This window comes from Manis javanica, chromosome 11 (assembly GCF_040802235.1).
Source record: "Manis javanica isolate MJ-LG chromosome 11, MJ_LKY, whole genome shotgun sequence".
NCBI lineage: Eukaryota > Metazoa > Chordata > Mammalia > Pholidota > Manidae > Manis > Manis javanica.
In genome coordinates this window covers 32,075,492-32,098,882 of record NC_133166.1, presented here as the reverse complement: position 1 = coordinate 32,098,882, position 23,391 = coordinate 32,075,492, and the positions used below count along the sequence as shown (strand labels likewise).

The window sequence follows — 23,391 nt, the reverse complement described above, 5'->3', positions numbered from 1 at the left end:
GGGCTTCCTCATTCCTCCTCTTGTCCAAAACCTCTATCCAAGGGTAAATGAGAGTTCTGAGCTCTAACACCATTGATTCATTTCATCAAGGCCTGTCTTCTTATCTGCATATGAAGAAGCTGGACTGGCCATTTCCAGGCTCACCTCTGCCAGCTCTGACAATCTGCTTACTTTTAATTCTTTTGTTCTGAAATTCCTTTGGCCTCGGAAGCTATGTTTTTATTCTGTGCTCACCAGCAATGCTGAGAGCTGCCTTTCCTTGATGCTTGTAAATCAGCTTCTTGACATGGAGCTGCAGCAAATCATAAAGACTTGGGTCCCCCTCCTCATTCCCCAAAGCCATAGAACCCATGTGTAACTGGGCTATACGGGGGACATTGAGGCCCAGTTGCCCTCTCCCATCAGGTGCCCAGCTGAGGTGCACACCTGTCAATGCTCAGAGGTAAGGAAGCTTGAGACCAGCCTTAGATCCGACATATTTCCCGGAATAGGGAAGTGTAGGATTCTGCTATGGCAGGAATTTGTTGAATCTGGCCTTCCCAGTGAGCTGGGAAAGCCTGAGAAGATGGGATCCTCATGGAGATGGGCTGTATGCCCTTGGACAGACACTGGGATGGACACTAGAGCAGGGGATAAGCAATGGGTGAGGAGGCACGTCTTCTGGCTGGCCAGTCTTCCCAAAAGAATCTACCAGCCTTTAAGAACTTCATTGGCTTATGGAGGGGATGAGAAAAAGAGGAACTCAGAGTTGTGCCTAAGTATGAGGTCACGGCATATCTCAGGGGACAGTGGACCAACACAGGCCCCAAGGATTCTCTGAATCTCTCAGACTTGGTCCAAATGAGATACTCAATATGCACTTCCAGGGATATTTTCCCTCCTATTAGCAGCTCGCAGCAAAATCTCTCTTGTTCCCATGACCACAAAAGCCAAGCAGAGACCAGGGAAGTTCACATAAGGACACATGGGGCTGCCATATGCAGTTGCACAGGTTGTACACTGCACAGCTCCAGGTGAGGGATGTGGCCCCTCACACTGTTGTCTGAGGAAAGGAGACTAGCCCAAGGTAACAGTCATCCTGGCTTCTGCAATGAAACCTCACATCTTCTTACCTGAGCATCACAGTTGATGGGAAGCCTGAAAGTGTTGAAAGGCAAATGATGAAGCAATATGTAGTGGTCAAGAACCAGACTACCTGGATTCAAATCGCAGCCATACCACTTACTAATCAGGTTCCTTGGGGAGGTGTCATACTTCTTTGTGCCTCAGTTTCCTTACCTATGAACTAGAGATTACAGTAGTACTTACCTTACAGGACCATCATAAGAATTAAATAAATTGATGTGCATAAAGCATTTAGACAATAAGCCTGGTACATAGTTATTGCTTGCTAAATATTGGCTATTATTATTATCAAATTGGTAAAGAAACTCAAGATCATGTCCTTGAATGGGAATTATTTAGCCTGGACAAGAGCAGATTTAAACAGGACATGAAAACTTCCAAAATTAGAAAAACAGATTTTTGATTGAATACTCTTCCGGCCATCGGCTCAGGCAATAGTGACCTCTCCATTGTCAAAGATGTCAAGGCAAGTTTGGTGAGCTCCAGGGCATTCGGAAGGGTTCCCATATCATGCAGATGCTTAAGCCAAGAAATCCCTGAGGCCCCTCCCACCCTTGGATTCTATGACATTTTAATCCATTGCTTTCTTTCTTAAATTGGTGAGAATCCACCATGTCCCAGGTAGTGTTCCTGATCCTGGGAGATAGTGACAAACCAGATAAAAGTCACTGCCCTGATTAAATTTCCATTCTTGTTCTAGAGACAGACTGTTCTATATTTTCCAATCCTCAAGCCAAGCCTTCTCCACATCCAGGGCTTAAATCCTTTTCTCTCTTAAGATTACGTGGGTGGCCGCAGTTGAGCTGCATGCCTTGGATTTCAGCCGGCCACTGCCGAGGACAGTGAGGGAGGAAAGAGGATAAGGCCAGTCCGCAGGCCGGGCAGTCTCATCCCTCCAACCTTGAGAGTCACCACCCTCATTGTGTCCTTCTTCTTGGTTTCTAAGTTTTTGCATTTGGGTTTTAAGAAAGAATCTATATCAATCAGGTAATAAATAATTTCCAAACCTCACTGACATTAACCAAATAAGTTTTTTTTTCTCAATTCAAAAAGTAAAACGTGACTCGTAGACAAATTAAAATGAACACGTGACCAAAAACTCACTGAACTCATCAGTAAGGGAACCAGTAAGGTGGTTAAGCAGGTACTGAGAACATTTGAGGAATTTAGTATCTGTAAAATGAATATTAAAATAACACTGCAAGATTAGACATAAAAGTGGTTAATGTTCTACCGGGAAATAAAACGTAGCCTTTAAGGTGATATTTTCTACCTGGACAGAAATTTAGAAGTTAGCATGTAACCTCATAGTGTCTGGGTCCTAATCAGAAGTCAAACACAAATACATTCCTTGGAAAATTACCTACTCCTGGGTGGGCTTGTTAGGCAATGCCCCAATGTGATATTGAAAGGATATACCACCTCCCCTTTCCTTTTGCCATAGGTTTTAGATATTTCTCTGAACTCTTTTCATAAAGTTGGTTCAAAGTGGAGTGACTCTCCAGGCCACCAGTGACTCAGGTACCCTTGTGGATTCACAGTCTAACCATGTGGCCTCTACCCTGTACTATTTCCTAGGGCAGCCAAAACAAAGGACCAAAGACCAGGGGGCTGAACCACAGAAAGGTATTGTCCCACAGTTCCAGAGGCTGGCAGTCTAGGGCCAGGGTGTCAGCAGGGTCATGCTCCCGACTCTGTAGGTGCCAGGAACGGATCTGTTCCAGGTCTCTCTTTGGTGTCTAGTAGATTCTTGGCTTGTAGCAGTGTAACTCCAGCTGCATATGGTGTCCTCCTTGTGTGTGTGTCTGTGCCCAAATTCCCCCTTTTTATGTGGATACCAGGCATATTGGATTAGGGGCCACCCTACTCCAGGATGACCTCATCCTCAACTAATCACATCTGCAGTGACCCTATTTCCAAATAAGGTCACCATCTGAGGGACTGAGAGGTTAGAACTTCAACATACACATCTGTGAGGTACACAATTCAACCCACATCACCCCCAACAGCGAAGAGTGTGACCAGGAATCTGACCTTCATGCCTCAGACAAAACATGCCTCACATCACTTCCTCTCATGTGATTTACCAGGGCTGGTCACATGGCCCCACCTAACTACAGAGGACATGGGAAGTTAGGGTTTTCTGCCTGCCCAGGAGTCCTTATCTCTGCCAACCAAACGTAGTAATTTTCTAAAGCAATTCCACCTCCAAGAAGTAAAGAAACAGGAAAATAGCATCTGGGAATTGAACTGACTTGCCCGAGGTCACACTGCAAGTTACTGGCAAAGACAGGTCTAGGAAGGATGGCTCTATTTTGACTTCCAGTTTCTCCTCCAGTGTCACACATTCCTTCATCAAACATATAGTAGGTTGTCTTTCAGTAAGTCCTCATATATTGGAAAGTTTCATTTCTCTTGAAGAACGAATTTGGTCCACTGATAGGGATGGTATAGTAGAGCAACTTTAGTGTGACCCAGAGGGGCCTAAAGATTCCTTGGGCTTGAAAGAGGAGCTGGGTTCACATCTGGGCTTACACTCTTTGAGAGATTCTGTTTACATGTTTAAAAAGTTTCACTCTGACATAATTGTGATATTCCCAGCTCTCAGAGAAGGCCCTGGGTAGGAGAAAGCATAGTGTAACTAATCAAATTACTGAGATGAAGCTGCTGGGATGCATACTAATTGGTTAATGAGTAAACGTAACCATTTTTTTAAAATTAGCAGCAAATTTCAAGCTATCCTCAAAATAACTGATAATATTAGCCCTAATTAGAGTAACAGCCTGGAAAATTTCTTCTGCTGGTAAAAATACAACAACAGGGTCTCCCCATAGACTCTCTATTTAGTCACTCACTCACTCATGTACTCATTCATTCATTCATTCATTGGCTCATTCCTGAAATATGCATTGAGCATTATCTTTTGCCAAGAATTGCAGGAGGCAAAGGCTGCTGTGCCCAGGTCACTGACCGGGAGGGTCCCACTCTGGAGAGGAAGGCAAGCACTTAGATAATTACAGTTCATAACATGCAACCGACTTGCAATCCAGTGCTCCAAACCACCTTCTCATTAGCTCCTTGAAGGAGACACGGGACAAGACAGGACCAGGGGACTTTGCCCACTCCTTCTGCCTAAGTCTTCAACATTGGAAAAGATACAGGTGGAAAAAAAGAAAAGATACAGGCTTGTCCTATGGGAAGCTAAATTCTGGCCTGTAGAAGGAAGATAAAAGGGACTTCAATCTCTTCTAAAGTTTTTGAAGTACTGAAGCTGCCATGTTTATGCTTCAGGAAGTGCTTTTTGACTCAAGGTTTAAAGATTAGAGTTGCATTGAAAGAAGTATTCCATTTTTACCCCGTGATGGATTCTGTGGTAGATCAGGTAGTATGTTTAATAAGAGAAAGAAAAGTATGGAATTGTAGATGGACTTTGGAGCCTTTGCTTTTTGGAAATATTTGGAATTTCTTTTTGAAAGTTTTGCTCGGCTATACATACATACAAAGAGAGACCAGTGAATGAAAAAACTTGCTTATTGCTCTGCCTGTTAATCATTCTCTAGAAACCACCAGACCCACACGGGGTCATAATGAAGCCCTCATCCCTCCCCTGCCTGGCATGGAACCTTAGAGGCCTCGTGGATTGTGCTGGAATGTCCAGATCTTTCAATTCTCTCAGAGACAATGGAAAACATTTTACTTTGTGGGCCAAGAATTTAAAACACCAGCCACTTCTCTGTGACCTTTGAGAGATTTCCCCATTTCCCTATTATTTTTATCTATAAATAAATCAGAATGCTATGCACTGAGTGGGTGAAAGGTTTTGAAAAACTTTCCTGACTTGACTTCTTGGCACTGATGTGATTAAATTGTGTTGTCCATGACTCCTTGTGTGTGGTCATATGGCTCAGGTGCCAGCTGACGAATGATTGTGCAGGGCCCTGACTGGGTCCCAGGTGGAGCGAAGCCCTAACCAGTCCTGAACCTGCCTGATCACCTGCAGCTCTGCATTACCCAGGGCCTAATCCAGGTCGGGTTATTTTGATCTCTTTATGTACTGGCCTCTGAGCTGTAGCCTTGCACAATTCCAGGGGCCATCATTCCTGCAGGATACAGAGTGAGTGATACCTCCAGCTGAATTATGGTGAGGGCTCTGATGGCCTGTATGTGACACCTAGCCCAGTGCCTAGAACGTGCTGGTGGGTATTACTATGTCACACCCAAGAGCAGCTTCTCCAGGCGTGAACAAGGGGGACACTCGAGGCTGGAATGGGCAGGGCTGACTTGCACTTGCTCCTGACCCAGGACCCCCAGGACTGGAGTTGTTCCCTTCATCCTTGCAGCCCATCAGGCAGCCATGGACACCAGGTGCCTAATGTACCCTGCCTGTGTCCCACGGTTCAGGAACTCACTCCTCTGTGTGTCTGCTCCTCAGTATGATGAGTGAATGAATTGTTTGATTAATCCAGCCTGCAGTCTCACTTCTTCCCTACAGTCCTGCTGAAAGGCCAGGAACTAGCTTGGGCTGGGCCCCTGTGGGAGCTACCTGTGAGTGAATCCCAGCTCTGCCACTTAGCTGTGTCACCTGGGACAGGATAATTGATTTCTCTTTACCTCAATGATCTGTAACTTAAAACCTAGTTCATAGTAAATGCCACTTAACTATAGCCTGTTATAATTTTTTTAATTTACTAATATACATTATATAATATTGTATATATGTGTTTATATATATATATATATAAAGCTGAGTGTATATATAATCATATGTATATATATATATGACCCTCCCATATGTCAATTCATTTCATCCTGAAACCACATTGCCACCTGACTCCCACTGAAAGAAGCTGGCTCAAAGATGTAAAGGTGTGCCCAAGTGCCCATCCCTAGTGGGTGGTGGATGCAGCGCACAGAGCTTAGAACATGTGTAATTACGTCCAACCCAAGAGCATTGTCTCCCAGGTCAAGCGGGGGCTGGAGGTGGGAAGAGCAGGCTGACCACCAGGACAGCTTCCCTTCCCAGCACTGGGTGTTCCCTTAGGCTCTGGCTGGCTCCACAGGGCAGGGCACAGCCCAGGGGACCATCATGGCACTCCTTCTCCATGACAGACAGTGGACACCTGTGCCTATCAGCCCAGAGCTAGTCCCCACTGTGGGCGAGATGAGCGCCCAGCCGGTTCCCACCCTGCTTTGGAAAGCACCCCCTGCTACTTCCTTTCCGGTAGTGGTAGTTGCACATGGAGCAGAGCCAGGGCCCCATTGTCAGCTCAGTGTCAGGGTACAGGCCCACAGGAAGGGAGAGGATGGGTGCGTGAGGCACTCAGATGTTGGTGGCACAGGGGCAGCCTTCTCCTTCACCGAGTGATGGTGAATCCTGGGCTGTTCCCGGAGCTTCAGTGCTAAAAAAAGGAACCACTTGATTTGTAATTCATTCCACATGATACGTTCTTCACTTCATATCCAAACTCCACAATCAGAGTGGTAAACAGTGAGTTTTGCATGTCTTTCATCAGCTGTCATTAGCAGCACCACGGTGGGTCCACAGTAAGGAAAATGGCTCCCTCTCACTCCCCCCGAGAGGCTGGACTTCCCGCCCTCCCCTGCACTCTCTGGAGAGCTTTGCCTCTCAGGCCCCTAGCCTGGGGGACATCTCACTGAACCAGCATCAGAGGAACTGAATTTAGGTCCCGTCTTGGACTTGGCTGTGTGCACTCTGACAAGTCGCTGCACCTCCCTGAGCCCTAGCTGCCTGATCAGTAGAATGGACTGGATGCTGAGATTTATATGTAGCGATAAACCTGTATATACCTCACACCAAGTCTGGTACAGAACTGGGCTCAGGGTTGCTGGTTTCATGTTCTAATTAGGGCAGTCTCTTAACATTTTTTGAGAACTTGCTAGTCTGCCTAAAGATGATACTAACAGCATTACATATATGATGTTTCTAGGCATCTTCTGTGCTTTGTGGGCATAATCCCTGTTAAGGCCCAGCAGCCCTGGGAAGTGGGTACTGCTGTTAGGGGAGAAAACTGGGCCTCAAGGCACTTAGTAACTTGTTCAGGGTCACAAATCACCAAGTGGTAGCACCTGTTTGCCCAATTGCCAAGCCCACGCTTGGAGCCATGACTCAGGACTGCCTCCCTAGTTTCATTAAATATGCAACCTCTGCTCTCGGGAAGTTCTCTGGACAGAGAGGGGACAAGCCACCAGGGCGTGGCACGATGAAGGCCTGGCACCTAGGAGATGTGCAGAGCACCCTCGCTGGGAGAACCAGGGCTGCATTGACAGGAAAGGGGATGGAGGAGCTGATTTAACCAATCACCAGGCCTGCTCTCTTCTTAGGAGCTAACGTAAAACTTCCTGTAAGGACTTGGGCAAGTTCCCAAGACTGGGCTACAGAAGATTGGAAAATACTACCCAGCCAACACTGGGCGAGGTCACATTGCAGGTGGTCAGCCCTCTCTCCGCTCATGAGGGCTATTCACAGGTACCTCTTTCTTGGGGCTCCCCCTTTCCCCGAGGAATTGGGGCAGCTGTCTCCGTATAGGAAAACATCTTGCCTCAGCATTCTAGGGCCAGAGTGTCAGATCCAGATGCCCCACTTCTCCCCTCTTCGCAACCTTCAGGTGTCAGCCAAAGGCCACCTCCCCAGTGCCATCCTTCCTGACTGCTACTGTCGCTTATTATTCTCAAGTCTCTACACCTTCCTGATTCCATCACAGCTCTTGTACTATATATATTAATATAATTATAAGCACAGTTGGCAGTTATGCATGAATTTCTTTACTTGTTTGTGGTCTCTCTCCACCAGCAGTTGTTCCTCAGATCCTTGAAGGCAGGCACTGTGCTTCGTTCTCCAGCATATCCCTGGCGCCTAGCACACCATCTGGCAGAGTAGGTGCTTGGTGCACCTCTGGTTAGGAAATTGACCTATTCATTAAATTGGTGGATTCTAGAGTAAATGAAGGCCATCTTCCTAACAACGACCTAGCAGCCTGCCCAGCCACACTGGCTTTGCCAGTTAGCCTTAACCTGAAGCCTAGGGTCGAAGCTTATCTTCTGTAAGATAGAGGTATAGCCATCCACATGACAAAGGTTTTGTGAGGATTAAATGGAAAACTACACAGGGTGCTCAGTACTTTGGCTGGCACACAGTAAGTCCTCCATCAATATATTATGATTGCTATCATTTTTATTAGTTGAGAAAGATTTGGCTTTATCTATACCTCTTATTTTAGACCTAGTGTCTTTTCATGGAGATCTGGAGAGGGGGAGCTTGAGAGATGCACCCTCCTCCACTGGACGGAAGCCACATCCAGGTCATTTTTCTTGATGAGGACCAACGTTGGGCAGAAGTGGGCACATCTCCTTTCATCAGGGCCTCTCCAGCCACCAAGGCTTGCTGGCACACAGAGGAGGACACCTTCCCATTTAACTGGACCCTCAGGCAAGGGACCCCCCAGACCCCAGGGCTTCTCCTATTGGCAGGGCTACATTGACTGACACCACCCCCACTAGTTACAGAAGTAACTCACTCTGCCACTCGAGATGGTCTCGAAGAACTGCATCCTCGAGTGCCCAGGATAAGAGCAAGCCAGTGACAGAGTGTAAGTCACAAGCATTCCAGCTCAGGAGAGAGACTGCTCCTGAGTGGCTTAAGTAGCATTTTCCCCAACAAAAGCCCTTTGCCCTTCATCCATTTGGAGCAGGAAGCAGGGAGGTTTCCCTATAGTTTGAGTGCTCTGCTGCCCTTTGCACAAACTGAAGACCCCCAAGAAGTGGGCTGTGTCATTCACTGTTCCTTGCTACTGTTTCTCAGTAGAGTGTCACTGGCATCTTGGGCAGGGCGGTTCTTCATTGTGGGGCACTGTTCTACTCAGTGCAGGATGCTTGGCATCCCTGGCGCCTGCCCAGCGGTGGTGTTCTTGTGGGACCAGCACATCCCCATATATTTCCACAGATTCCCTAGAGGAGTGGTACCACCCATAGCTGAGAACATTACCAAGGAGCATGAGAAACAGGCTCTAGGATTTGGGTGGCGCATCAATGGCTGGTGGACCTCTGAATGGTGTTTATGTCAAGGCAGCTTAAGGATATGCTTGTCTGTTTCAAAGAAGTTCCTAAGTAGATGTATTCAGAATATATCATGGCCATAAATGGATTCTCATATTTTATTCTCCCAACTAACTCCATTGTCACCAACCTTCCTTTGTCCCAGAAGCTTTGTCTGAAATCCGTTCACTGGTGCAGGTTAGCCCTGCCAGCACAGTGCGTCAGTGGAGTCCTTGAGGTTAGCACTGTATTAATACAGTGGAAATTTCAGCCAAGCTGGGCCCTCTAAATCAATCACCAAAAGCTTTATTTTTTTCTTGCTCAAAAATACACTATTAAATGCAGGAACACGTGTGGGAGTGGAGGTTGACTTGGGTGAAGGACGCACTTAAAAGGAAAATTTCATAACATTTTTCTGCAGGACTTGCTGGCCTTAATTCATACAGAACTGGGCTAAAGAACACATTTTCATCTCTGCAGTATCCTTAGCTTCTCAGAATATCCTGGGCTGCTCAGAAGTCACTCAGTCACCTTTGCCTGGGGCATTATGGGTACTTAACAAATAGGGGTTGAATAAAGAAATGGCCAAATTCATAGAAAATGAAAGCCTTTTAAGTGATGATCACAAAACAGAATGAGCCAGGATTCACCTTCTCAATCCTTCTGGGGGCTCCTAGTGGGGCAAGGTCTGCCCTGGCACCTGTCCCTGGGAAATGAGGACCGTGGACTCCACAGGAGTGTCTCATGCCCACGATGTATGTGGCGGTCATGGAATGTTGGGGAGGACATGGTAGCGGGAAGACCTCCATCCAGGGGAATGAGTGAGGGCAAGGGGCCAGTGAGCATGGACTCCTCCTCTCCAGAGTGTGCCATGAAGGGGTGGAGAGAAAGGGCGCTGGCTACTAGAAGGGGTGTAAGGCTGAGAAAAGGTGTATATTCCAAGTTGTTTTTTAAGGAAAACAATAAGGGAGCATGTTTTAAGGCTGAGGGAGGGAAGTCAGCAAAGAAAGGGGTCTGAAGTATGGGGAGAGAAGGAAGCTAGGTCCTGGGGGTGGGAATGAGCAAGCACAGGCAGGGTGGGGTTCAAGGCCAACGGGGTATTTCCAAGGAGGGGGAATTTCTTCATCAGAGGTCCAAGAGCAGGATGCAGGGAGGTTTAGGAGGAACAAGTTTGCAGGTTGTCAACAAATGAAGCATGAGGGATCAGATTATGCTTGAGAATAGAGAAGATTTAAAAACCCTGCTCAGGGGAAGTGACTCTGAGGGTGAGCCATCCCCCAAAGAAGGAATTCTGGGTGGTGTGGAGGGGCACAGTTGAAGTTGAAGACCATGAGATTGTGGTGGGTCTAAATTGCCCAGTGCCATGATTTTTCTTGAGTAGGGCCCAGCATCCAGGAAAAAGGGTGTGTAGAAGGCAAACAAGGTTGCAGAAGTGAGGTTTACAGGGTATCAAAGACAGAAAGAATAAGGAATTAAAGACTTGAAGTGCTGGCAAGGGAGCAATTGAAGGAATTTGGGTGCAGCCTGTCTAGGGACATGGAAAGGCCAGGAGGAAGATGAAAGCATGAAAGAAAGAAAAAAGGGTGATTATTCTGAGGGTCTCACTTAGGCTGATAAGCAGGCCTTCAGGACGTAGGAGTGAGTAATGGAGATTAATAGGTAGTTGGGTGAAAGTGAGATGAGGGGGGGATAAGATTTCAGGGGCATCGCGTGCTGGGCACTAAGAGCTAGGATCTGGGTGTGGGTGGCTGGAGTGGAGTGCAAGTGGCCTTCCCTGGAATCGGGGCCATGGTGCAGGCTGGGTCACTCATCGTCTGAGACTCTTAAGTACTGCCCAGTGGGATACAGAGGTCACAGTGGACTGCCTGGGAAGCACTTGTATGAGAAGAACAAAGTGGACAGAGCATGTTGGTGTCTGATGTCTGATGCCTAAGGAGGAGATGTTTTCATACTGGCATGGGGGCTGAGATGTAGAAGGGATGCTGTGGGGAGAGGGGAGGGTCAGCTAATGGGAGAATCAGCAGACTCAAAGCACACGGAAGTGGCAGTATCCTCCAGGAAAAGCCATGTTTGGTAGGGACAGAGGAAGTCCCTTTGGGTAGGAAACAACTGACCTTGAAAGATACTAGGGGTTTGATAGGCATTTTCAAAAGACTCAGCAGGGTAGCCCAGGCTTCTTCCCATGACCACAGTGACAGGGGCTTCTAAGAGCAGCAAGAAAGGGCAAGTGCCACTACATGAGTGCTTTTCAGGTCTCTGTGATGTCACATTTGCCGTGGATATTTATCACTGGCCAAAGTAAGCTTCATGGCCAAGCCCCACCTCAAAGGGCAGAGAAACAAACCACACCTTTAAAAGGAGGAGTTACAAAGTCACATTGCAAAGTGGCTTGCATGAAAGGATGGGAAAATCGGTAGCCATTTTTATAACATATCACAATGCCCTATCAACATTCACCCTGCATTATTTCATTCATTCACTCATTCATTTTGTTCAGCCATTCATCCAGAAATATTTATTGCACCCCTATCCTGTGGTCTGGCAAGCAAAGGAGTCCCCAAGAGAATGGCTTCTGCTTCCTAATACTTCCTATGTCCTAGTGGATTCCATCAGCATTGCTATCTGGACCAGGTAACGTCCAGTAAAGACATGAGCTGGACCATTCTTTTCCCAGTAAAGCATGTTATACTCTTCCCAGAGAAAAGGGGGACGGAGGTGAAGATGGTGTTGGAGCAGGTGAAACAGGTTTATATTTGTAAATTAAAACCAGACACCAATATTTCATCCACATCAAGTCCATTTTTCTAGGCTAACTTCTCTCTGCTGGATCCTAAGCTGAGGCATTATTACTGTGCTCTTGCCTGCATCTTCCTCATCACTCAGATTGCAGGTGAGTCCAGATTGCCATTGATATCTATAAAAAATCTCCATTAAACTAACTCTATCTTGCCTGCCCCACCCCCAGGAACATTCTAAGTTCTTCTTAATACAGTGCAGGATAGCAGCTGTGGTATGCCAGCAAGGGATTGAGCCCCCTCAGGGTTCATGGGGGCCAGATAAGGGTTTGTCCTGGAAGACTGTGTCTTGGGGGCAAATATTGAGATTCTTGTCCTAGAGGAAGAATTCTATTCTATCCAAACTATTCATCCACTAGGCTATATGGAGGGTGTTGTCCAAGGTCCTGGTCCAAAACCGAGAAAAGAGAAGCTTAGAATCTTAGAGTAAGGGATAGAAACAAGCACCAGGGAGGGAACCTGGATGGGTTTCTGAGCTGGAGTTCAGTGTTCCTTGAATAGTTTATGAACACAGTCCTTACATGTTTTGAGTGCATGTTACATGTCAAGCAGTGGGGTGGATAATAGAGCTATAACAGCAAGCAAGACAAGCAGGGTGCCTGCCCTCAGGGACCCTGGGATCTGACAGGGAGGGATCGGTGTTACCAGAGCATTTCTAAGGGCTACCATGAACCAGCACTATATAACTCCCCTACCACCCAGTGTGGTGGGTACTGCTATTATCTCCTGCTTTTACAGATGAGTACATTGAAAGAATGAATGGGCAAGTACATTGTCTATAGTCACACAGCAGATGAAGAGTAAGACTGGGGAATTGAATTAGGCAGTTGGTATCCATAGTCTGTCTTTCTTGAATCAACATCCTTCCCCTCCCTGCACCAGCTCAAGTCCTCTGGGTATACAGTCTGCAAGTCCCTTATACTTTTCCTTAAGAGCATGTATCACATTTTGTGATTCTATTTTGGTGTGATTATTTGGTGAGGGGACATAGCAAAATGGCTGTGTCAGGTCAGGCTTCGTTATGCTCCAGTAGCAGATGACTTCAAAATCCAAGGGCTTACAATAACAAACATTTCTCAGTCCTGCTGCATGTCCAAGTCTTTTCTGACCTTATCTCCCTTTTGCAGTGCCTTGTCAAAAGCAGCTGATAGCAACAAAGACATGCTTTTCATCTAAAGCACAATTTCACTTACCATGTTATCAGTCGACCACGTAATTGCAGGCAACAGTTTTGCCAAATGTTTCACTGCCACATAAAAGAGGTCACCATCTTTCCAGCCTCTAGGGCTGGCTCCTTGCCACCCACTTGCTGGCCACAAAGTCACTGTCCCATATTTTAGGGTTTGGCAGCACCTCTCATCTGTTGACTTCTTTACCATACAGCTTAGGCTGATGATCCCCAAATCACAGTGGCTTCCAACAAGAAATGCTTACTTCTTGCTCATGCTCCATGGTCTTCATGGTTCAGCTTTTTCTGGGGCCAGAGCAGCAGCCTGGATCTGGGACACTGCCAGCCCAATGGCCAGGAGTAAAAAGAGATGTGGTAGAGCACATGATTGCTCTTAGAGCTTCTGATCGGAAATGACAGACGTGTCTCCCACTCACATTCACTAAACATTCACTAAAGACCCATGGCCAAGTCTGACACTAACAATGCAGGATGTGTAATAGCTCAGTGGGTTGTGTGGAGGGACCCAGGAGGGGCTTCACGGGGCAGGGCAGAGGATTGATCCGTTAGAGGAGTCAAGGAGCATGCACTGATGGTCACAAGCTGATGCAGAGTTGACATCAGTGGTATTTTAGAGAAGAGGAAGGCCAGGGCATGTTTCCTCATTTCACGTGATGTGCTCCTTCCGAGCAGCTCGTCAGTGAGTAGACACAGCTTGTGGCAGACAAGCCAACACAGCTATGAAGTGCATTAAGTAGTAACTTCCAAAATAAGGATACAATGGGATCCAGCAGTCAGCAGGTGTTTGAGATTCCTTGAAGATAGAACTTCCTGATGAACATGTGAACTGTATTTGTTCATTTGAGGGGAGGGGATAATAATCCACAACAAAACAAATTTGGGTAGTATAAGCTAAAAACAAAGGGTGGCTGCCATTAGAGAAATCTGGGGTGCTTCACTTTACAGCCTCAAAGGGAGGGTTGACTGGGAAAGGCAGGAATTGCAACAGCTCCAGGGGCCTCAATAGTAAAAGTTCACAGATCTTCTCAAGCTAAATGTGTTTTAGCTACAGGGCTGCCTCATCTCTGTGTCTCTCCATTTCATGGTTTAAATTCCTCAGAGGAGAAAGCCTTCTTGGTCCCTTAATGGCCCCACTCTCACCAATGGGCAGGCGGTACAGAATACAGCCTATTTGGGACCCACCCCTCGCCAGAGCCATTCTCAGAGGAGATTTGGACGTTGTTAGACATTGTGGGCCAAGGACAGTGACTCCTCCCCTGCCCCTCCACAGCTTCCCGCCCAGGCCTGGGCTGTGCACCCTCTCATCTTGTTCTGACAGCACACATCCTGTGCACATCCTTCTTCCCCATGACAAATGCAGTTTTTCGGCTGCTGGGGCCTCATCCCCGACCCTGGCCATCACTACTGATTGGGCGTCCTCTATGATCTACCCCTGACGGCAGTTTCTGCCTGAGGTGGCCTTCGTTCATGGCACCCGTCTGTGCCGGAGCACTCTGCTGGAGAGAGCCGTCGAGGCAGGCACCTGTCTCAGGCAGCAGGACTGGTCTGGAATACAGGCAGAGAGCAGGAGGAATGAAGGAGGGGCAGCAGCAGATTCTGGATGAGCCAAGCCCTAGGCTGGGGCAGGTGGCAAGCACTATTCTCTAGAGACAGACAAAGACAAAGAAGGCTGCAGAAAAAGAGAGCTCAGCCAGAATCCCAAGTCCAGGGTCCCTGTTCATGTCTAATCCTGGACCACGATGATCTTACTTCCCCATCACTTCCGCTTCCTCTGCAGTTCTCAACTTCTCCACTTACATCCACATGAAGGCTAATGTTCAGATACTCAGCCCACTCCCAGGAGCTTACTTACTTCCAGGCTCACTAGCTTTTCCCACTGAAGAAAGCATACTGGCATGCAGATGAATGAGGATATTTCTTTTTATTGTAAAAAAAGTCAGACATTCACAAATTTTAGCTCTTTATTATTAAAGCAAGTGACTTCCTTTATTACAATGAATGAATACACTATATGCACACACTATATACATTTGCTCTGTAGCTAAGGACCACTGGCCTATATGATTTGGTGGTCCTTTTGCTTCATCTCTTTTGGTTCCGGAAATGTCTCCTGTATGTTCTGTATGAACCTAGGCTTTTGGCTGCAGGTGACAGAGACCCAACTCAAGCCAACTTAAATAAAAAAAGAAAATTTATCTTATGTAACTGACAAGTTCATGTTTGGTGCTAGCTTCAGGCAAGGCTGGATCCAGAGGCTAGAATGAAGCTTGTCAAACTCTTTTCTCTCCTCTTCCTTTCCCTTCCCTTCTCCTGTCCTCTCTTCTTCTTCCTATTCTACTTCTCTCCCTCTTCTCTCTCATATACCACGTCCCCTACCCCCAGCACCCCCCTACTCATTTTGGCTCCAGTTTCCTTCACCTGTAACTTTAGTCTTTCCTAATGCCAAGGAGGGGAAGTGGCTTCCCTGACTTACCTGAGGAAGGTAGCAAGTAGCTGAGCTCAGAGCCTTCATGATCAGAGCTGAGTTCATGATCTCACAAGTAGAAAATCCCAAGGAGAACTATAATAGGCCAGACTGGGGCACATGTCCATCCTGGAACCAATTGCCGGGCGAAGGCAGTGGGATACTCTAGCCAGACTGTGAGTCTTGCTTACTGTTAGGGCCAGGGTGAGGCAAGATGCTATTACAAGCAAGCAAACAAAACTCAGCATCAGGAATCCTGTAGCTCTCTTCTCTGGTTCATCTGTTCTCTCACTGGTAATTCTCCCCTGTTCAACCCTCAGTTTCCACACAGGAAGCCAGGATGACACCTGTCAAGGGAAACACTGGGCCCAAAGGCCACAGAAAACTCACAATGATGCAGGAAGAGAAGACAGAGCAAGGGGAGGGACCAGGGTTGCTGATCGGGTTGGCCAGGCTGCAAACAACCTTGCAGGCAGTAGTAGAGAGAGGGCTGACACCTGTGCCGGGGGCGCCAGGCCTGAATGAAACATGAAAACACACAGACAGCCATGAGTCAAACTTTCCCAGCCCAGCGTGAGTGCTGAGTGGCTTCTTTCCTAGGTGCACAGTGGGAGGCAGAAATCAGGCATAGCTTAGCCTTTTCTGTTCCATCTTCTGCTCAAAAACACCACCTTGGTCCAAAACTACTTTTCCACCCTGCAGGGCTACCACAGAACTCTTCCAGACAGGCCTGAAGAAGCAAGCAGCCATGTCACCTGTAGCCCCAGCTCACTCCCAGGCCCCTTAAATATTTTTGACTCAAAAGTCTCAGAACCCTCAGATGTGCTGTCACAGCTCCCTGGCCAGCAGCCTGATGTCCAAAGTCTTTAGTTCCCAAGCCACTTTCCAGTCTCACCTCCCCATCCAAGTAGGCACACGCTTTCCCTAAAATGGCAATGTAGTGCCAAGCCTCTGTGACTTTGCTCATCCTGTGTGCTCTGCCAGAGGTCCGGTATCCTTGTCAATTATCTGAGAAAACCACTCTCCTCCCAGGCTGTTCTTGCAACTCTTCACTCACAGACCAGCCCCAAAAGAGGCTGTCACTGTAGCCCTGGAGCCCAGCACTGTGACCTGCTCTTGTTCTGCTCTAAGCCTGGCCGTGAGGCTATTCCCTTCACCCTTTTCAACATGGCTGTCTCCCCACCAGGCTCCTGGGGGCAGGTAGGTCATGTTCCCCATGCTCCCCGGTAGGTAGGCAGAGAGGAGTGTTTGCTGAATTAAACTATGAGCTGAGTGCCAGTTACAAACCTCTGCCCCCAAACCTGAGGGGTTCATATGCTTAGCCTCACCTGTTTCCCCTCCCCCAGGAAAAGGGGCCCACAGTGGAGCGCACTGAGCCTGGGACCTTGCTTTCCACATTTATGCTCCTTCACAGTTATAGCAAACAGAATGTTTATAAATGTTCTCATTCTTTATATGTACCTGGTTCTCTGGTAGTGAGCATAAGATCATTTCTTCAATGACTCCCCTTCATTCCTGATTTAACATCAGTGCCCTGCGGCCCTCAGCACAATAACTAACCTCTGTATCAAGGGTTAATGACCAATAAACCAAACCTTAAATCAGCCTGCTCTGTCTGCAAGGAGACCAGTAGCTCATTCTCCCTAAAGAGAACAAAGAGCCCGTTTCTAGCACACGTTTTGGATGTTACCGTGACTACTCTAAGTTGCAATTTAATAAAGCAAGTCTCTGCTCCTTCTTCCCCCCGACCATGCTCTCACCCTGCCTGTTGTTTCTGTGAATCCTTCCCCACTGGGCTGGCCAGGCAGCCTCCAGGCGGGGGTCACAAGATGAGGTGGGGGAGCCAGGGCAGCTGGACCAGCAGTCCCTTCCCTCTGCCCCCGCGGGCTCCCTTCTCGCCCACTTCTGGAGGCCTCCATCCTTGCCTGCCTTAACCCTGCTCTGCAGGCCCTGTGGCCAGATGAGAGGCTACCAATGTTTTAACCCTCACAACTGCACTTTACAGGTCAGGAAACTGAGGCTCTGAGTGGCTTCCCAGCTGGGAAGTAAGGGAGAGGTGCCAAGCAGAGACCTGACTTGGAAGCCTGTGTCCTCCCTATCCCACCAGGCCACCTTGCTCCTAGTCCTGAGGTTCTCAAATGTCCACATACATCAGACTTACCTGGAAGTCTTGTTAAACACAGATTCCTGGACCTCCTTTCAGAATTTCTGATTCAGAAGGTCATGGGTTGGGCTCAGAAATGTGCATATCTGACAAGTTCCCAGGCAGTTGCTGCAACCACACTCTGAGCACTGAAGTCCTGAGAATTGATGCCTCTGACCTCTTGGGCACCCTCCTCAGCATCTTACAAATGATGCCTTACAGACAGGGATCCAGCTCACCACCAGAGGAGAGGGAGGCTTGGAAGCTGGGCAGTCGTAGATGCTGTCCCTACATTCCTCCATAGGCTGCCCAAAGTCTCCTTATACAGCTGGTTTCCAACCTTGGCTGCACATTGGAATCGCCTGGAAATAAATTTCCCTGCCTCGGCTCCACCTGCTACAACTGTGATTTACAGTTGTTAAAGTTCCCCCAGGTGATTCTAACATGTAGACAAGGTCGCAAGCACAGCCTTAACTTGATTGCATTTAGGAATGTGTCCTTCTGAGTCCCCTATCCTCCCCCATTTCATTTGATCATAAAGGTTTCTTCTCTACCAAAGCACAGCGCACATCCCCTCCTTCAAGAAGCCCATGCCCTTGCAGTGGTCCAGCCCACCTGTTGGCTCTCCCTTCGATGATCTTTGCCAGCATGCTTATCTTGCCAGTGGGTTTCATCCCCAGTCAAGTTCACTATGGATTCAGTGAGACTAAAGAGAGAGAATGGAACGTTCTTTGGGTAAAAGGGTTTATTACTGAATTTATTCTCCTGGCAATAGGTCGAGCACTAGAATTACATCTGCATCCAACAGTCTGTTGGTCTGTAATTCTCCTTCATCTCTGCCTCCACCCAGAGCACTGGGTGAAGCTCTTTATAGAATGACTCAGTCAATAATAGCTCATTGCTGGCTGCTCCCTCTCTCTGGGGCAGCCATTTTCTCTTTCAGATAATAAAATCTCTTGCATGGGGAAAAAGAATAATAATAATAACTCATTGCCTGTGGGTGGATGTGGAAGCAGTTGCTTAGCAGCAGACCAGTTACATCATCAAGTAGTTTAGGGTCAGGTGAGGATCCTGGCCATAGGTGCTTCCATTTTCCCCACTGTGGATAAAATAAAGATTCCTGATGCCAGGATTCTCACCTGGTCCTGGTTGGCTAGCTCACTACACACGTGTGGGCAATGTATTGTTATTGACCCTGTATAAAGAGCCCTGCCCAGTGCTCTGGGTGACACAGTGACACAGCTGCAGGGCTGCAGGAGAGCAGAGCAGAGGCTGGAGTTGTGGCAGCACTAAGGACAGAGCCAGAGGATGGCTGTGCAGGCTGAGAGGCCCAGAGGCCGAGACTGGCTTGCTGCATGCAGACTTGCTCTGAGTGAATGGGATTTTAGTGATTGACCTGCCACCATGGAAATAAAGTTGGGTATAATCCTTTTACCCCAAGAATGTTTCACTGTCATTTCTTTGATCACATTGAAGCCATTGTGAACTTGCCTGGGGCTGAAACCCATTGGCAAGACTCCCATATACCCCGTTTTAACCCTTTATTATCTCACGATTATGTGTGATTTTTGACCCCTAAAATGTGTCACTGCCCTCATGACCCCAACCCCTGCAAAAAGCTGGGCTCTTCATTCTTTGTTAGGCTACAGCAATCCTCTAGGGGACACATCCCCTCCAAGTAGCCAAAGAAATGACCACAAGAACCCTGGTTCATCCTGGTCACTTGTCCCATGAAAACACCCTGAAAATAAAGTTGTTTTCTCCCTGTGGTAAGTTCTAGAACCTCTTGTAAAGGGTGTTCCAATATGGCTGTCCCACTTCATCCACCTCACCACTCACCAGGAAGCTGTTAACCGAATACCACCACTGCCACCCCATCTCCTAGAGGGTGTGCCCCAATGTCTCTAAGATACTCATTCCTCAAGGGCACCCACTCAGTAGGCCAGCAGTGTTGCCAAGGAAGCACTACTCTATGAAGGAGATAAAGCTGCTCCAACTCCACATGCCCGTCACTTGGAAGAGAGCTAGTACTTCTGTTGTACCTTGAAAATGTATTATTAAGTAATTTAACCGACCCATTTTGCTCCACATTCCTGATTTGCCTGGGAGGCCCTCCTCCCCTCTCCCTCTGCCCATCCGATGAGTCTTTCCTCTCAGCCTCTGCTCTGGGAGGTCCTGCTGAGGGCTGGGGAGGACCCCCAGGGCTTCTGCCCCTGGGAATCGGTGAAGGCCCTGAACTGGCAAGATCTCAGCCTTCCCTGGAACCTCCCTCATGGCAGAGAGGCAAGAGCAGCTGCCCACCTGTTGCTGCCTGGCAGGTTTTCCAAACTCTCTTAGCCTCAGTTTCCACCTGCCATACAGGTGACCGCAGGTATGGAAAGTACCTAGCAGAGGGCTTGGCATACAGGTGCACAAAACATCTTTGTTTTCTCCCCCACTTCCCTGCCTGAGGTGGCTCCACCCCCAGGGGCCAGTACTGTCAGTGAGGTGATGTGTTATAATAAAGGGGGCGGGCCCTGACGAAGGCCATACCCCAGTCTCTGACAGAGGCAGGTCCCACCTCTGCCTGCCAGGTGGGGAAGGAGTGCTGAGCACCCCCACAGGGGTCTGCCCACATCCTGCAGGGTAGGGGTCCTTGCTTGACCTGGAGATGAAGTGATGGAGCATGGGGAACCTCCAGCCCTGGACATCTTTGCCCGGCTTGGCTTCATGGTCCTGAGGGCAGCTGTGTGTCCCTAGAGGTGCTGTAAGCTGGCTGTCTGTCCAGCTCAGCCATGAGTCATTACTTCTTTCCCTGGCCTGAGGGAGAGGAAAATGCCACTGGTGTGACACTTGGGACCCAGGTGTGTTTGCTGTTTTGTCTTGACAGTCATTTTTCTCTTTCTATTGCAGGAGTCAGAGTGAAATGCCTGAGATGGGATTTGTAGCCCTGCTGGGTTGTGTGGGGTTGCCTAGGGAATGAGCTGAACCAGTCCCTTGCAGCTGAGGAGGAGCTGAGTGGTCAGGATGTCTTTTCTGTGCCCCAGGGGTGTGTAAAGCATCCACAGACAGGCCAGCAGCCAGCCCATTTTTCCCTGGAAGTTGCAGGACAGATACTGCTGTCTCAGCACTTTATGCCAGCTAGAATCATAGGCCTTAGTAGAGGCCCCTCAAATTCTCTGCTACTCCCTTGGTCCAGGCCCCCCTATGGCTCCAATGGATCACAGTGGAAGCTTCCTAGCTTCCTAAGCCAGCCTCCCAGCCTCCCTGTCCAGCCTGGCCACTGGAGCTGGAGTGACCAGAGTGAGGTGAGGGGTCACAGGGGCAGCTGGGGCCAAACTGCCTCAGTTTAAATCTCAGCTACTGTTCTCCAGTTCTTTGTAGGACTCTGGACAAGTTGCTTAATTCCTCTCTGCCTCAGTTTCCTCATCTACAAGATGGGAGTAATAGCACCTCACACAGCTGTCATTAGGAGTCCATGGGATAGAGCCTGCAGACCCCTTCCTGTCTGGCACTCAGCAAGAACTAACACCAGTTCTGCCTGCATTACTAGCGGCCTAAGGCATGGCTTCTCAGCAGTAGCACTCTAGGCATTCAGGGTGGGCTAATTCTTTGCTCTGGAGGCTTGTCCTATAGGATGATGAGCCTCATCTCCAGCCTCTGCCCACTAGATGCCTTGAGCAGCCTGCCCCACCCACATCTCATCAGGACAACCAAAAATATCATTGCCAAATATCCCCCAGTTGGCAAAACTGCCCCCACTTTGAGAACCACAGTTCTACTTCATTTCTTACTTAAACCATTCAGAAAGCATAGCTGTACTTTCTGAGCCTGCAGACATTAAGGGGGGGAGCATCTTGTACAAAACTGCTTCCCCTCTCTTATGTTAGGGCCACTTACTGATTGAATCCACCACTGGCTGGGCTTCTGAGGTGTCCAAGTGACAACTTGAGAGAATCTGCTTTGCTGCGTCTCTGTGATCTGCTGGCGCCGTGGTGACGCCACTTGAGATGTACTTTGTTGGTTGCCTTTTAAATAACAAACAACTGTGTCCCTATTATGATTTTCCCAGACTCTGAAGCAATAAGCGGCTCTGATGACAGCTGTGCCAGATAGTAAGTGCACGTATGTCTCTTAGAGCATCTCCCCCAAGCACTTCAGAGCAGCCAAGTGAATAAAACTGATTCCAGCTATTACCTGGGCGGCCGCTTGTGTCTGGGGAGCCTGCCCCGGAGACGAGAGTCAGGCTCTGATTACAGGGATGAAGGAAGGGGAGGCAGTAACTGGCTGCCTGGCTGTCCTTGTCTGACAGCCCACACTCCTGAGCCTCAGGAAATCTGGGACCTGGCATGCAAGGTGACTAAGAGATACATTTTGTTCTGAGGAGAGAGCATGGGGCGTTCAACCGAACGGCATAAACAACTACGTGCCTTCTGGAGAGAGGCTCCGATAGCAGGCTGAGGCCACACACTTTTGCGTACTCAGGCAAGGCTTTCTGGAGGTGATGAATTTTCATTTCTATTTTCAGAGTAGCAAGAGTCAGGCAAGTGGAGGAAGCAGAAACTGATCTCATATTTGTGTGATTAGTGCCATCATTTCCTGATGTTAGTTTCCTCAATTTGGCTGTTGTATCTTCCAGAAAGGACCATGGCTTTCTCATCTCTGTATTGCAACTTAGAGATTATTTGTTCTTAGATGAATGAGTGAGAAGCCTAACAGCATCTACTTAATTTCCTAAACCCTACTGGTCAGCAAATTCACCCTCAATTCCAGGTCACACAGTGGATAGTCTCAGGGTTCCGATGAGCAGCCCACCTCTTACCCAGTTCAGGTGGTGAATGGGCTCCCCTTGCCTCTGTGTTCTGGTCGCGTTTCCACAGAGAACCCAGGAGTTCTACATTTGGCCTCTGCTCAGAACTTTGGTTGCTATGATCCTTCACCTCTGCTATAAGAAGAAGCAACCACCTCAGTGGTTTAATGTCTGTTTCCAAGGACTCACCAAACCTGATCATCGTAAGATCACCTTAGAGAGAAGATCCTAGCTGGAATGAGTACCTTCCACTTGTCTCTCTAGACCTGTTCTCCCGCCTTTTCCTTCTACCCTGGGAGGCTGACTTGTGGGTATGTCAGCGGGCTCCCCTGATCCCTGGCTTCTTACCCCTGAGCCCCTCCCCCCTGAGCCTTTCTCAAGAGTAAACCCTCTCCATGTGACTTTTCTCTTACAGGTTCTCATAATTGCTCTGTCCTTGCATCGCTTTGGGCCTAGGAGTGCTAACAGCTCCATGTCACTGTCCAGGGAACTATACTATCCCTGTGGTTCCCCTACACCCTCCCTACCCACACCATTGAGAATTGTGCCTTATTATCCCTCCTCAGATTCCCCTACCTTCAGGGTGCCGTCTATTTCTTGTTGAGTCTTGACTGATACACTGGCCTGAGGTTCTTATCTCTGACTGATGACCCTACCTGCCTCTCCACCCCTCTCCACCTAGGGTCAGGCAGAACATGCCCCCGAAGGCCTACCCTTTAGTTCCCCTCCTCATCTGCACTGTCCTTCTCACCCTGTGGTCCCATTTATATAAGCCCTGCACCCATGTTTACAAAGTCCTTGTCAGCTGTCCTCTATGACTAAAACAAGGAATAC

General features: G+C 48.2%; 1 protein-coding gene across 4 annotated transcripts in view; it reads left to right on the top strand.

The window, feature by feature from the left end:
- Positions 1-23,391, top strand: part of GALNT18 (polypeptide N-acetylgalactosaminyltransferase 18) — a 332,956-nt gene that overhangs the window by 293,429 nt on the left and 16,136 nt on the right. Inside the window, exon 10 of one of the 4 annotated variants that reach the window (XM_073216199.1) lies at positions 4,686-4,886. The exons of the other annotated variants lie outside the window; for them this stretch is intronic. Coding sequence (XP_073072300.1) covers positions 4,686-4,871 — 186 coding nt within the window. The 3' untranslated portion in view covers positions 4,872-4,886. Of the gene's footprint in view, positions 1-4,685; positions 4,887-23,391 lie in introns of those variants that run through there. 4 annotated transcript variants of the gene reach the window in all.